The 13,766-nt window shown below is 44.2% G+C and overlaps 2 protein-coding genes across 2 annotated transcripts; one reads left to right on the forward strand and one right to left on the reverse strand.

Moving 5' to 3' along the window:
* Positions 1 to 1,465: 1,465 nt before the first annotated feature.
* On the forward strand, positions 1,466 to 9,695 carry rest (RE1-silencing transcription factor). Its single transcript, XM_027026899.3, has 4 exons — positions 1,466 to 1,586; positions 4,045 to 5,018; positions 5,323 to 5,406; positions 5,828 to 9,695. The coding sequence occupies exons 2-4, from the start codon at positions 4,055 to 4,057 to the stop codon at positions 7,978 to 7,980; spliced, it is 3,201 nt and encodes a 1,066-aa protein (XP_026882700.2). The 5' UTR covers positions 1,466 to 1,586; positions 4,045 to 4,054; the 3' UTR covers positions 7,981 to 9,695.
* Positions 9,696 to 9,748: 53 nt separating this feature from the next.
* noa1 (nitric oxide associated 1) lies at positions 9,749 to 13,702 on the reverse strand. The gene is made up of 7 exons (XM_027026900.3): positions 12,382 to 13,702; positions 12,020 to 12,184; positions 11,609 to 11,817; positions 11,391 to 11,522; positions 11,002 to 11,118; positions 10,601 to 10,718; positions 9,749 to 10,197 (listed from the first exon to the last, which is right to left on the reverse strand). Exons 1-7 carry the CDS (start codon positions 13,607 to 13,609, stop codon positions 9,980 to 9,982), a joined length of 2,187 nt encoding a protein of 728 aa, XP_026882701.3. The 5' UTR covers positions 13,610 to 13,702; the 3' UTR covers positions 9,749 to 9,979.
* Positions 13,703 to 13,766: the final 64 nt, after the last annotated feature.

Genomic DNA, 13,766 nt, shown 5'->3' on the forward strand with positions numbered 1-13,766 from the left:
CGTTATTCTTAGTACTAAACACTTTGGATGTCAAATTAACATTAACTTTAGTAACAATAAGTTTTAAAAATAAAAAAGGTAACAAAAGAACGAATATAATTCATTACATTATTAAAACGAGAAAATAATAAAATAAGGAAGAAATAAAAGCACATGACTAAAATCAATGTTAAAGTTATAAAGTTTTTGATGATAAATATTCGTAGCCTTGCAGACCATACAACAATGATTATAATGATTTCTCTCTCTAACAACTACAGCAGTAAAGATTAGAAAGCACGAAGCTTTATGATGGAGTAGTAAAATAGCTTTCAGCATATTAGCTGAGTGCTTGGCTAGCAACAAACATCGGCATTTGACTCCTGGCGGCTAGGAAAAAAATTGTACTTTATACACTAGTATTCTATAGTCTACCTGAAATATATAACCCCTGTGACATAATCAAAACCGTACAGCTGATTATGGAAAACTGTTACAATTTTCAGCATTTCTCTGAAACTTTGCAGGACAGTGAGCACATGTCGACCGATGTTAGGAAATGAAGCGTCCTTCTGTAAATAGCAGGCTAGAAGTTTCACGGGCATAAAGGGGAAGTATAATCTGACATAACTAGTCTTAATCATAGTTATCACATGTCTAATCTATGATCAAATCTGTCTTATTCATTTATTCAGTCCATAAGAATAAGAAAGGCTAAAAATATTTATGAGACACGTCATGAACATGTCCCAGTATTTTTTTTCTCTCCATCTGATAGCAAAGTTCACTTGCAACAGCTCACCCCAGTATCGTTACTTATAAAGAGTGTTGCCAAATGTAGAGATGGTTCTCTGCAGATTTGACCTGCGTTTAATCAATAGTTTATGCATAAGGATTTTCTTTTTCTGTGCTGTGAACATTTCTCTATTTAAAGTGATATAGCAAACTACACACGATAAATAAGCAGTCCATAGCACATGAGCTGAACAAGGACAGTTTAGCCTGGGCTGATTTTACGCTAGTTGTCAGTTGTCACTTGTACTGTTTTTTAAATATTTGATTATTTGCTTAGAAAAAAAGTATTTTTAATTTTGAATTAATTTCACAAAAATATCAGGTTGGTTTTATTTGAAAATTAAATTAACATTATACTATATGTTCACTTCTCTAGATGAAGTGTAATTGTAAATATCATCTTTATTTATGCATTTTTTTTATGTTTTAATAACTGTAGGTTCAGTTAAACATATTTAAACGTAGGCCCATATAAAATTGTCAGAACAATTACAACCAATTAGGACTAAAGTTCCTTTCAAAAACACAAAATGTAAGTACATCTTTTCCCGAACAAATAACGTTTTGTGTTTACGTCTATAATAGTCTGTCCCGTGTTGCATTAAAGCTCTATGTAAACACAATAGTAAACTTTCAGAGCGCGAACAACAGGCAGCCCTGTCCAGAAACGCACGCGCGCTGACGTCAGACAGCCCCACGAGCACAGCGATGTGTTGGAATGTGTGAGACTTGTACTTCCCTGAACAAGAAGTTTGGAAAATAACATCGAAAATCTTTACGAAACACCGCTAAACGCCGAACGAACACAGAGGGTAAGTTACTGTTCTGATGCCCGAGATGTTTTACGGTGTAAATTCGACTTTTGTACGTCAAACCAACTAAATGAACTGTTGTAAAAATGGAGGCAGAAAGGGGGTTGAGGCGCTGTCCAGGGCTGATTCTCTTACGCATTTCAGCACGGGGATCAGGACCACGGCTAACACACGGCAGCAGCATGTTGACTAAAAGTGTTGGTGTGAAAAAAAAAACATACAAGAAGTTATAACATTCTATAAGAAGTTATAACTTTGTTGGGCAATTCTGTTCTTTGCGGTTATCGAGCGAAATAGTGCGTCCATCTTCCGGATAAGTTGCGAGAGTTACTGAGGTAACTTGTTGCTAGCTTAGCGACGACGGCCAGCAACTTCGGCTAAGTTGGCTAAGTGGACGACGAGGGTGGATAGATGTGTGTATTCAAGCTGGACAGCGACCTTTCTCGCCGGCTAGCGAACACTTTTATCGTAGATTATCGATTTCCTACGTGTTGTCGGGTAGTTTTTAACTTTTACTGCCCGGAAGTTATTTCAAACATTTTTGAGAGATCGATTTTTTCTCACATTTCTGTGCATTGGCTCGGCGTATAGAAAGTTTTCGGGACTGGCTTGTGACGCAGCCAAATTCATGTTAAAGACAAATATCCATAAACTCCATTAAATGTTGGCAAAAGTAGTTGTTCTTAGTTGTGTTTTTTGATGGTTGCATGAATGCTTTTTTACTTAACCTGGGAGCTGTCCAACAAGGTCTGTGTTTTTCAATGGAATAAGTTTTTGATTACTTGCGCTTGCTGACACTTTATAGGAAGTTTGTTTAGGAGAACTAGCTATCCTGGATAGCTAGGAAACAACATTTCAAGCCTTGAGTATGTTGACCTCGTTTAACAAATCTCAATAATTGAGCGCTCTCAGTGTTGAACAGCGATAGTGGCTGGTGCTGTAAAATGGCCGAACTCGAGTTTCTGTGCATGCAAACGCGGAGGCGGCCTTGTTGAGTTATGCTCTTATGAGACGTGCTTTGCTACGCTTTACGAGATGAAGCCTGCTTTGTTTAAATAATTCAACTATGAATGCTAATTTGAACTTAAAAAAATTTCACTAGCCGTCCTTAAAACTTTCCATTACCCTTGTGGGATACCAATGCTCTGTTACAGATAAATTCATACTGAAGCCCTAGACCTAATTTAGGAAGAAAAAAAGATAACGCTTGGCAAAATGAATCATCATGACTCATGAGAACATGTCCATACAGCCCCTAAACTACTGTTACAAATCCCATAGGACGCTACCCCCAACTTGACCTTTTATATGGAGTATTATATGAAATTAGTCTACTACTTAGTTTATGCACTCACAACCATTTTAGGAGTAAACAGTGTTCTTAAGGGGTTTTTTTTTTGGGGGGGGGGGTGTTGTTTTGACAGCTGTGGTGTATATTTTAAGAAACTGGGTTAGAATGCTCCCTGAATAGCACTTGGGTCTAGCTGTTATAACAGTCACAATCTGGCAGTCATTTTTCTTTTTCTTAATTATTTTTTTTACCTTTATTTCTGTAGCAGGTTTACAAATTTGAAAGGCATGAATCAAGGGAGGAAGTTTTGAAAAATTATTTTACAGAAACAAGTGATAGTAATAGTGATTGATGTGCCTCGGTGATGAATAATTCCAGGCAATTTTCTGATTTTTTTAAAATGACTTTTCTAATGCTTTTTGAACTTAGTCTTAGCTCCTGCACCATTTAAATGAATCGTTCCACCCTTCCCCCTTCTTGTGGTGTTGGTGTTCCTCATTTTTGAAGTGAATGATGGTTGATTAAATGAGGTACTCTTTTACAAGTCTCATGATCAGTGCGGCCTTGTTGCAGTCAGCTGATCTGTTAAAACAGAAACAGTTCAGTCTTCTAGAGGGCTTTAGACATGGCTGTTTCCAATCAAAATGCTGTCATCATTAATGCATTTGAAACTTGATCGTCCTGTGATCTCAAGCATGTGTAGCAAACATGGTGTAGGGATTAAGTTTTGTCTATACCTGCAAGCATAATTCGGAGTGTTTTTAAGAGTTAATTTGCATATATTGTGACCTTTGTCATCCTATTTAATTTAAGACTATTAAGAAAATCTTGGTACAGCAATGAAATTACAACTTCTGGACCAATAGTTCAGTGCAGGGCTCCCTGCACCTGGAGATGTGGCCTGTTGCAACTATGTTTAATAATTCATGAAGTAAGTTAAGCAAAGCCCTAGTTTGGTCAGGAGTTTTAGTTTGGGTGGGCAACAGCACTGTAGAGTTCAATGTGTGTTTGACATACCTTATTTAGTGCACTGATGGCTTGATCACTTGTTTGTTAACTTAATCTGCATTGTTGGATCAAGGAACCTGCCCAGTCCTCTTGAAAGCTTGTCATTTGTGTTAAACTCAAGAATGACCCCAGTGTGTGTGTGTTCTCTCCCTCCCCCAGCTGATTGAGCATGGCTGCTCAGACAGTGTTTGCGCTGGGCTCAGGCATGTTCGTGCCCTCTCGGGGCATTCCACTGCCCGATGAGAGCCACGAGCTACCCGAGCTTCCCCGCACAGACTTGCCAGCGCCTCAGCTGGTTATGCTGGCCAACGTGGCCCTGACGTCGGAGGCCGCCCCGGGTGACTGCGTCGTGGAAGAGAAGCAGATGGTGGAGTTGAAGAACGTTGGCTGCAGCAGCTACTCCGACAGCGAGGATGAGAACGTGATCCGCTACAGCTATGACAATTCTGATTCGCCGGAGAGCCCGTACCATGAGGGAGATGCCCTCAGCCGGGCGGAGCCCAGGCCAGCTGTGCACATCGTCGAAAGGGTGGAGGGGTCTGGGGAGGAGATGAGGGCAGAGGACCTCTCCAAGCCGGCCAGCCCAAGCCCTCCGGTCGAGCACGCCGGCCTTGGCAAGCGCAAGCACAGCCAGGTGGTGGAGGCCACTCCTGCACCTACACCCGCCGCAGAGCCTCCCAAAAAGAAGAAGAAGCCATTCTACTGCAAGCCGTGCCAGTACCAGGCAGCCTGCGAGGAGGAGTTCATCCACCACATCCGTGTCCACAGTGCCAAGAAACTGATTGTTGTCAACGGCGCAGGGGACTCCGACGACGAGGCCGAGCCCGGCGGCTCCACTCAGCAGCAGGGACCCGAGAACGGGGCCTGCACCAAGGGTGTCATCCGGTGTGAGCGCTGCGGCTACAACACCAACCGCTACGACCATTACATGGCTCACCTCCGGCACCACAAGAACGAAGGGGATGATCAGAGGGTGTTCAAGTGCACCATCTGCCCCTACTCCACTGTCAGCCAGTACCACTGGAAGAAGCACCTGAGGAACCATTTTCCCAGCAAGCTCTTCACCTGCAACCAGTGCTCTTATTTCTCTGACAGGAAGAATAACTACATACAGCACATTCGTACCCACACTGGTGTGTAGACCCCTTTACTACATATGCTTTGAGCTTTATTGTGAGGGTCCTTGACAATTTTTTATTATATTCTAAGGTTATCTAATGCTAAACATGTTATGTGGTTGTGCATATTATTGTTAAAATTTAAAGTACAAATACTAATCTGATGTGGGAATGTGTAATATAGAGCCTTAACCTGGTTAAGGTGTGGTGATGGTCACCCACTTGAATGTAGTGAATTACAGTAGAGTGAACAATGAAAGTTTGTTTTAAGAGTTTCCAGTCTGATAATGGTCGTTACATTGCCTATCTTTTGTTTTAGGTGAACGTCCTTTCCAGTGCCTTTACTGTGACTATTCAAGCTCACAGAAGACTCATCTCACAAGACACATGAGAACACACTCTGGTGAGTTTCAAAGTTTTATGTGTCACCCAAAACTCTCACTGTTATGTATTGGCTAGTTACTCGATGTTCTGCACTTGTGCTTCTAATATGTAATTGATGATAATACACTATAACTAGTGAAAATGTTTTTGTAAAAGCATTTTGTGCTTAACTTGGCTGTTACCACCTACCTTAATTTGATCCCAACACCTTTTTCTCTTTTGTTGCACACCATGGAGCCAGATGGCTTTGGATAAAATGGTAAAGCGTTTGTGTTTAGAGTCTTGGAGTGCTTTCTGTTCTTTACTGAGATGAGACCTAATTTGCCTTTAATACATTTTTCTGCATGAGGCTGGTGTTTTGCAGTTTTGTGATTAGCAGGAGGAAGATGAGGTGGATAGTTTTACACTGACCCCATGACTTTCACATATCTCTTAAACAGGTGAGCGGCCTTTCAAGTGCGACAGCTGCAGCTACCTGGCAGCCAATCAGCACGAGGTGACCCGCCACGCTCGGCAAGTTCACAATGGGCCCAAGCCGCTGAGCTGTCCCTACTGCCAGTACAAGACGGCCGACCGCAGCAACTTCAAGAAGCATGTGGAGCTCCACGTCAACCCACGCCAGTTCCTGTGCCCTGTGTGCAAGTACGCCGCGTCGAAGAAGTGTAACCTGCAATACCACATCAAGTCCCGCCACCCTGGCTGTTCGGACATCTCCATGGACGTGTCAAAGGTCAGGCTGAGGGTCAAGAAGGCGGACGGGGATGAGGCTGCTGCCCCTCCGGGAGGGAAGCAGGCCGAGGCGACGCATGAGCAGCAGGGGGAATCAAAGACGACAGCAGAGGAGGCTGACTCATGCTCAGGACCCATCAACCTGTCCATCAGGAAGAGTGGGAAACCGGGCTCAGCACACACCACTGGCACAGAGCCCACCAGGAGAACAGTGGACCTGCCCGGAAGAGAGAAAGCCAGCAAGGCGAGCCTCCACGCATGTGAGAAGAAGGCAGAGAAGAGGGCTGGGCAGAAAAATGAAGGCAGAGAAACAAGCAGCAGGAAGGTGAGAGGCAGAGTGGCAGAGAAATCTGACCCCACGGAGAGAGCAGCCGCATGCTGCGTTGACAATCCGGATGGGAAAAGGGACAAAGACCCAAAAAAAGCGGAAAAGACCCCAAAATCCATGGAGAAAGCTGCCAGGAGCCGGTCAAAAAAAGAGAGGGTGGCCAAGGCCAACAGCGAGAAGGACCAGCCTGCTGCAGAAGTGGAGCAAAGCGTGGACCTGGAGGGAGGGCAGGAGAATAGCCAGCCACAGAAGGAGACAAGAGGAGTCGAGCAGAGACGGCGAGAAGAGGCGGAGGAGAGGAGAGAGAGGGGGAGGCCGGAGAGAGAGAACAGACCACGGGTGGAGAAGGAGGATGGAGAGAGAGAGACGGAGATCAGCAGGGATGCTGGCCCCAAGAAAGCTCCACCCAGGAAACAGGGCAAGAAGCCAGCGAGAGCTGCGAAGGCCGACCCCAGAGAGGAAGACTCACAGACCCACGGCGAGACGTGCAAGGAAGCCAAGACGAAGACGGCAAAGCGCAAAGTGGAGGACAATGCGTCGCCGCAGAGGGGTTCCACCGTGCAGGACGGCCGTTCGGAGAAGGTCAGGCGCAAGAAAGAGAAGGTGGTGGAGAGGCCATCGCTGAGTGCCGCAATGGCTGAGCCCGCCGCCCCCGTGCGCACCGACGGCAAGGTTTCGAAGGGCAAAGCCAGGCAGAGCAGGAGGAGTGCGAGCAAGGCAGAGATGAGCGTGGGGGAACCCAAGATTCCCAGCGCAAGTGTGGAGAGCGATGCGGTGGGTCAGATGCCAAACCCCTTGCAGGGAAAAGTGTTGCCTTCTTCAGGGCCTGAGCAGGTACCTAAAACCCATACCTTACAGCAGGACCAGGTGAAGACCGTGCCACAGTGCCTGGAGAAGTCTACTGCAGAAAAGATTACATTAACACAACAGCAGGAGGAGAGCGCCCCGCACACCTGTCCAACAGAGGGCACTCCCACAGATCAAAGCCTAGTGGAGGAGGGACCCCAAATAACAGAGACCATGCAGAGTACTTCAGTGAAGCTGGCTGAAGAGGAGGAGGAACCTGGAAGCACAAAGGAAAAAGATCAGTGCAATGGGGACAGTAAAGACCAGGAGACCCCGGAGGAGGACAGCGGGAGCGAGGAGATCGTGTCCCCCACTGTGAGTGAGAGAGAACCGGGGTTCATCCAGGAGCCGCCACCCAAGAACACGTCCCTGGAGTTCCCAGAGCCAACACGTCCCAAACCGGCAGACGGTGAGGACGACGAGGGCATTCACAGCCCTGACGGAGGAAGTGACATCAGCGACTGTGCCTCGGAGGGGAGCTACGACTCTGGCCTCAACGGGCTGCCAGCCGCCACGGAAAAGCTTCCGGAAACCCCCACAGAGGAGCTTCCATCTCCGACCCAGCTGCTCAGTCACACGTGTGTGTTCTGTGACCGCACGTTCCCGCTGGAGATGGACTACAGGCGTCACCTACACCGCCACCTGGTTAACGTGTATTACCTGGAAACAGCAATGCAGCGGGACAAGTAATGAGTGGAGTTCATACGGTCACTTTTAACGCTGACTTTTTTTTTTTACTTTGCCTGGTTTAAAGCAGTTTATATGCACTTTTTTGGTGTGTGGTTCTCTTCTGAAATAAGGAGTATTATGATATAAATGTTTATAAAATTTCAGCTGTCACGTGGATGTTGGAACACTTTAAAACTGATTTATAATTAAATTTACACAGAACATAATGACTCGTCATGTACTACTAAAACCATTTCCTGGATTAACTGCTACTGTTTCAGGTGCTCACCTCTGTACCATCACCTCAGTTTTCCTCATTTGTTTATATAGTAATCACAGACCTGTGCCATATATGGCATGCAATGATTAGAACAACGTTGATGTAATTATCCATATCTTTGTGCTTGTGTAGCTTCCAAAATGATCAAGGACTGACTTCATCTCTCGGTAGTACCCTGATGTGGTGATCCTTTAAAGAAAAGAGCTCCCCCCTCCATTATTGCATTGCTCAAAAGTAACAAAGGCGAAGCGTCTGAATAGCACAGAGCACAGCTCTCACGCCTTTTATCCTGCTCCTCTCCAGTGGAGAGAGAGAAAGAGGGAGGGGGAAACAGAGCGACGGCAAGAAGGAGAGGGCACATTCACATTTGTGTGCATGGACGAGAACTGTCGGCGTCACCATACATTTCAGTTTGAAGGACACTCGACAGCCAGCAGGGTGTTTTTGCTATTGACATTCTACATGTTCTTACACAGTACTGCATTTTAACTAAGTAGAACTTATGCATATGTTTTTTTAATTTGGTGCAGTAGCTAGCCAGCTATATAAATGTATGAGGAATAACCAAAAGAATTAGAAACCAGCTGAAATGGGGCATTTCCAGTTGGCATTTGATCTCCACTGCGCTTCGTCAGTGCTTGAACTTTTTTTTTTTTTTTTTTTACTTTTTCACTAGTCTTCTATTTTTAGTCCAAAGAATTTCATACTCCTCTTGCCCATTTTACTGAGACTGTACATATTACTCAATTAATTTTTGTCTTCTTTCTGTGATGCCTCTGACAATCTTTTTTTCCAACTTTTTTTTTTATAGTGTGCATTCATTTTTCACGAACATTTTAAGCCTTTTTCCTCCTGTTACTGTTCCTAAAAAGCGAATCAAATTGTGAAATATTGCAGACTATACTACTGCAGACCAGAATTATATGAATTGAAATTTTTGCTATTCCAAAGCTGATGTCATCTGTATAATCTGTATTTGAAATGTATTCGGTTATATATGGCCTTATTTTCAATCGGTGTATCAATTGATATCTGCCATATTCTTTAAAATAAGAGAAAAATGACACCTTTAGCGAGTTCAGTGCAATATTGTGTATTGGATATTAAACCAAAGTAAGAACTACAGTTCCCCCTAGCATGTATGTGCCAGTCATTGGTAGACAATGCATTTTTAGACTGTTGGATACTTTTACTGTAAATGCGTTTTCATTTCTTGGTACACATTCACTTATTTTCCCTTTCTATAGGTATAAGAATCGCAACTGAAATAACATTTTATTTTACAGATGCCATGTAATCATGTAAGTGTGCTGTTGCCAATTTAGTATACACGGGTAGTAATACTATATCAGTTGAAATGTGTTCAATTGAAATTTAGATCTTTCAAAGAATTGTTGGTGTCTTAGCGTTATGTATGTAAACAACCAATATTTCAATAAAAACTGTACCCCCACAATTTTGTTAAAACTTTAGTCATAATGTTACTAATAACAGAAAATAATCTTACAATAGATTATGGTTTTATATATATTTACAATTGAACTGTAGTTACATGGCTACCAACACCATCAGTGGCAGGGAAGTGAAAGATTTACATTCAACATGTACAGCGGTCATTCACACCTGTCTCATAAGGACCAACACACTTATAAAATTTATCAGCAGTCTTGTTAACCTTTGGGCCATGCTCGTGATGTCTGTGCACTGGTTACGGAGCTTGGCCCAGGGAGCTGCATGCACTCATCTCCTCTTCCTCTCACCTCGCGCGGACAGACTCGCGTCGAACAGTGCCGGTGGCTTCCTGCTTTTGTAAGCGGGGCTCTTGCGGACTCGATTCCCCTTCATGTTGACGATTTGCGGGAGCAGAGGCGGGTCCCGCAGATGCAGCCCGGCCTCCTCCGGGGCATGTACCCGCAGCATGACACGCTCGCCTTCTGCTGCCGCCACGGCAACCCAACCTGAGGGGGTAACGTAGAATATCTTTTTGAAGTTTTCATTTAGCTGCGCAGGCAGTCAACTAATCTCAGCCGAGTACTTCAGTTTGGTTTGGCCAGGTACACCAGACAAGACTTTTTGACAGCATCATATTTAATAAAGTATATATAATAAATATTTTATTTTACTTATTTTTAAAATAATTGTATCATTATATCAGTGTGTTGACCGGCTGTAAAAGCATCGTGTGGATTTTAAAGTGTCCATAGATTCTGAGAGGCTCTATATAATGCATTATCTTTAACATTAAACATGTCAATATACTAGTGATGGGCACTCACTTTGTGGGAAGCATTTTATTTTACACCTGCAGTTTGAAAGTCGCTGAGGCAGAAGACGCAGCACATTAGCTGTATACTGAATTACCTGCTGCGGAGAGTTTGATGTCCGTCACCGCTGTGTTGAGACCGCGGCCCTGGAGCTCGAGGTCTTGGGGTACGAGCGGGGGAAACACTTTCATGCGTTCTTCTCCACCCATGGGCACCTGTAGAGGAAATGGCAAGGCTTGAAAACAGTTGTAGTTGTAATAAGTGTACATCTGAAATTGAACTACAAAATTAATCTGAAACTGAATTACAATTAATTCAAAGATCTTTTAATCTACGTGTTATTTCAGTAATGACAAAGGTGTTTACACATGAACGAAGTAAAGTATCCATTTCTGTTACTTTGTTTATGAATGTACAAAATACAAAGCCTGGACCTCGATCAGCAGTTGCCCTTGGTTAACTGTGAGGAATCTGAATACAATTCCAGCTGTAACTCACAGCAAGTAGCGTATGGCCAGCATGCTTCTGGTAGGTGCTATCAGCTTTCTCCAAACTAGTGATATGAACTGGGATTCGGGAAGAAGCGATGATGGTAAACCAGCACAGGTGATCCCCCTGGTCAAGGTAGAAGACAGACAGAGCTGCACATAAGACCTTAGAAGTAATGGGGATTTGTTTCCTCAATCTGATGGTGTTTACAATACAACATACACCTTCAGCACATGTTCGCTACATGTTAGCACTACGCTTTTTCCATGTCTGCTTGTTAATTAGTTAATGACACTTCTGGTTTGCATTCAAATTATTAAAACGATGTTAACGAGAATTTAAAAATGTAAATGTACAGCACATAGCTTATTTAAAAATAATGAATAATGAAAACTTACCTCCAAGTAATCTATACGTGCCAAAGCCCCCAGGAATAACACCATTCCAGGCTTCAGTACAAATGTCCTAGGGATGATGGCATGCGTAGGCACCACTGTCTTCACTTCCTGTTCGGTCAGCAGGCTAAGAATCTTGGAAAGGATAGCCAAAAAAAAATCATTTTCCCTCACTTCAACAAAAATTGAGATTCACCTCCACTACTGTTTCAGAGACTCACATCACGCTCTTTCATGATGCCTGGGGTATCGTAGAACCAGTGGGCATCTTTGATTTCATTGTAGGAAAGCTCCATCTGCACAGCGGGCTCATGGCTTAAGTTCCCAGTGTGGTCATCCTTCATGTCCACTCCAAAACTGAGACTGTCAGCATCGAACTCTATGTCTTTCCTGGAAGGCTGCTGTACTCGGAAGGTCCTCCCGACACGGCCTACAACAAAGACCAGAATATTCACTGGTGCATCAAATCAAGAGTTGTATGCACTCAAACCAACACTTATCAAGTGCACAGTAATGACAGATGAGACCATTATGCCCAAACCAGAGGTTTTTCGATAAAGTCTCCATTGCCTGATGCATCATAGAAATAGAATCCAACATCCCACACATCGCATAAACCTTTCCCAACCCACCGACTAGGTATCCTTGACGACGGAACTGCTGGATCCTCTTGAGCTCATCTGGATGTAGGTCCTCCTCTGTCTGTAGAGCTGCCTGACGTAGGCGTTCCGCCCGTCTCAGCAGCCGGTGTGCCGTCGGGTTGATGATGGGAAACTTCAGCAAGTTCAATGTCGTTCCTTCATGAACAACAGAATAAATAAGGTATGTGTTTGGTTAGGGACACCTACAGCTTTTGCCAAGTGCATGGGATACTGTCCAAGACTGCAGACGAATACTTCAGCCACGTATTTAGTTGGATGGATGCATGAGACATAATTCATCCTGTGGTTCAAGAGTAGAATAATTCAATATAAACATGGTGGTGATGCCTTACCTGGCCATGGAGATATTGTGGCTTTGTGGATCACATCTGACGCCCTCGACTTGCAGTAATCAGATTCAAGCAGGGTGTTAAACAGAGTGGACTTGCCAGCATTGGCAGTACCAACCAGATACACATCACCCTTGTACTTCCAGGAGGTCTGCAGGCTCGTGATCAGGTTCTCAATGCCGTATCCTGTTTTAGCACTAATGAGATGAATGTCTTTGTGGTCACTGGTGGGGATACCCGCATCGGTACAATACTGCGCCAGCTGTCGTTTGATCCGCTGCAAGTAATTCTCTGTGTCTGCAGGCAGCAAATCCACTTTGTTCCCCAAAATCACAATGCGTTTGTTTTTGCCTACAAGCTGTGGTAGGTCAGAGACGATGGAGTCCGGAATGTCGAGGAGATCCACAATAAGCAGCACAAGTGCCTTCTCCGGCTTAATCCTGCTGACAACCTTCCTGTATTCTTCTTTTGACATTGTTACATTCAGGGCCTTCTGGTGGTGTATCAGCAGGAAGCACCGTTGGCATATTGCCGCATTTAGTGTGCCTTCCTCCATCAGTTGTGTATACTTCTCACTAGGCAGGTAGCCAGGGACCTCTGGTGCACTACAGTGCATCAGTGCACCACAGCCGGAGCAGCATGTCTGACTGACAGGCACCGTTGCGTCTGGAGTTCCGTAAACGTTCTGTTGCTTCTTAGCCTTCTTCTTTTTCGAAGATTCTACACTTTTAAGAGGAAATCCTACGTCGTGGAACTCAATGCAGGACTCTCTGTCCGCCGGCTCAACTGTAACAGCTTGTAAAGACCGACGGTGTAATTCCAAATCTTTGTGCCGCAGTTCCATTTCCGTCATTTTTGTCGGTCTGTCTGTCACCTTCATGGACTCTGCTGCATGCATCAGCTCGGGAACGTGCTCGGCATCGTCCTCCACAGATTCACATAAATCGAGAAAAACAAATTCTTCGTCTTTGTCTGGTTCCACCGAGGAGTGCATCTGTGAAAGTGCTTCACCCCGGAGCCTAGCTGCAGCTTTTCCGTCAGTGCTGTAAAACTTTACGTTTGCTGTCCTGCTGAATGGACCGTGCCGACTGTCGCCTCTCCACGGTGAGACACAATAAAACGACCCTTCACACAAATGTCCCCCTCCATACAACTGTCTCGACAGTGAGACATGTTTCGAGTATTTACAAGAAGGAAACTTGGATATTGAAACTTGTAATAACTTAAACATCGCCACAATAATTACAATATGCAGAATATTGCTATTTTAATGAATTATTATTACCTTGAAAAACTTACGAACACACGTTAACTAGGGCGCAGAGATTTGTCTACTAAAAAATACGTAACAGGAAGTAGATGCTTGATTGTTGAAACATGTTGGAGAA

This window comes from Electrophorus electricus, chromosome 3 (assembly GCF_041902795.1).
Source record: "Electrophorus electricus isolate QZ-2024a chromosome 3, ASM4190279v1, whole genome shotgun sequence".
NCBI lineage: Eukaryota > Metazoa > Chordata > Actinopteri > Gymnotiformes > Gymnotidae > Electrophorus > Electrophorus electricus.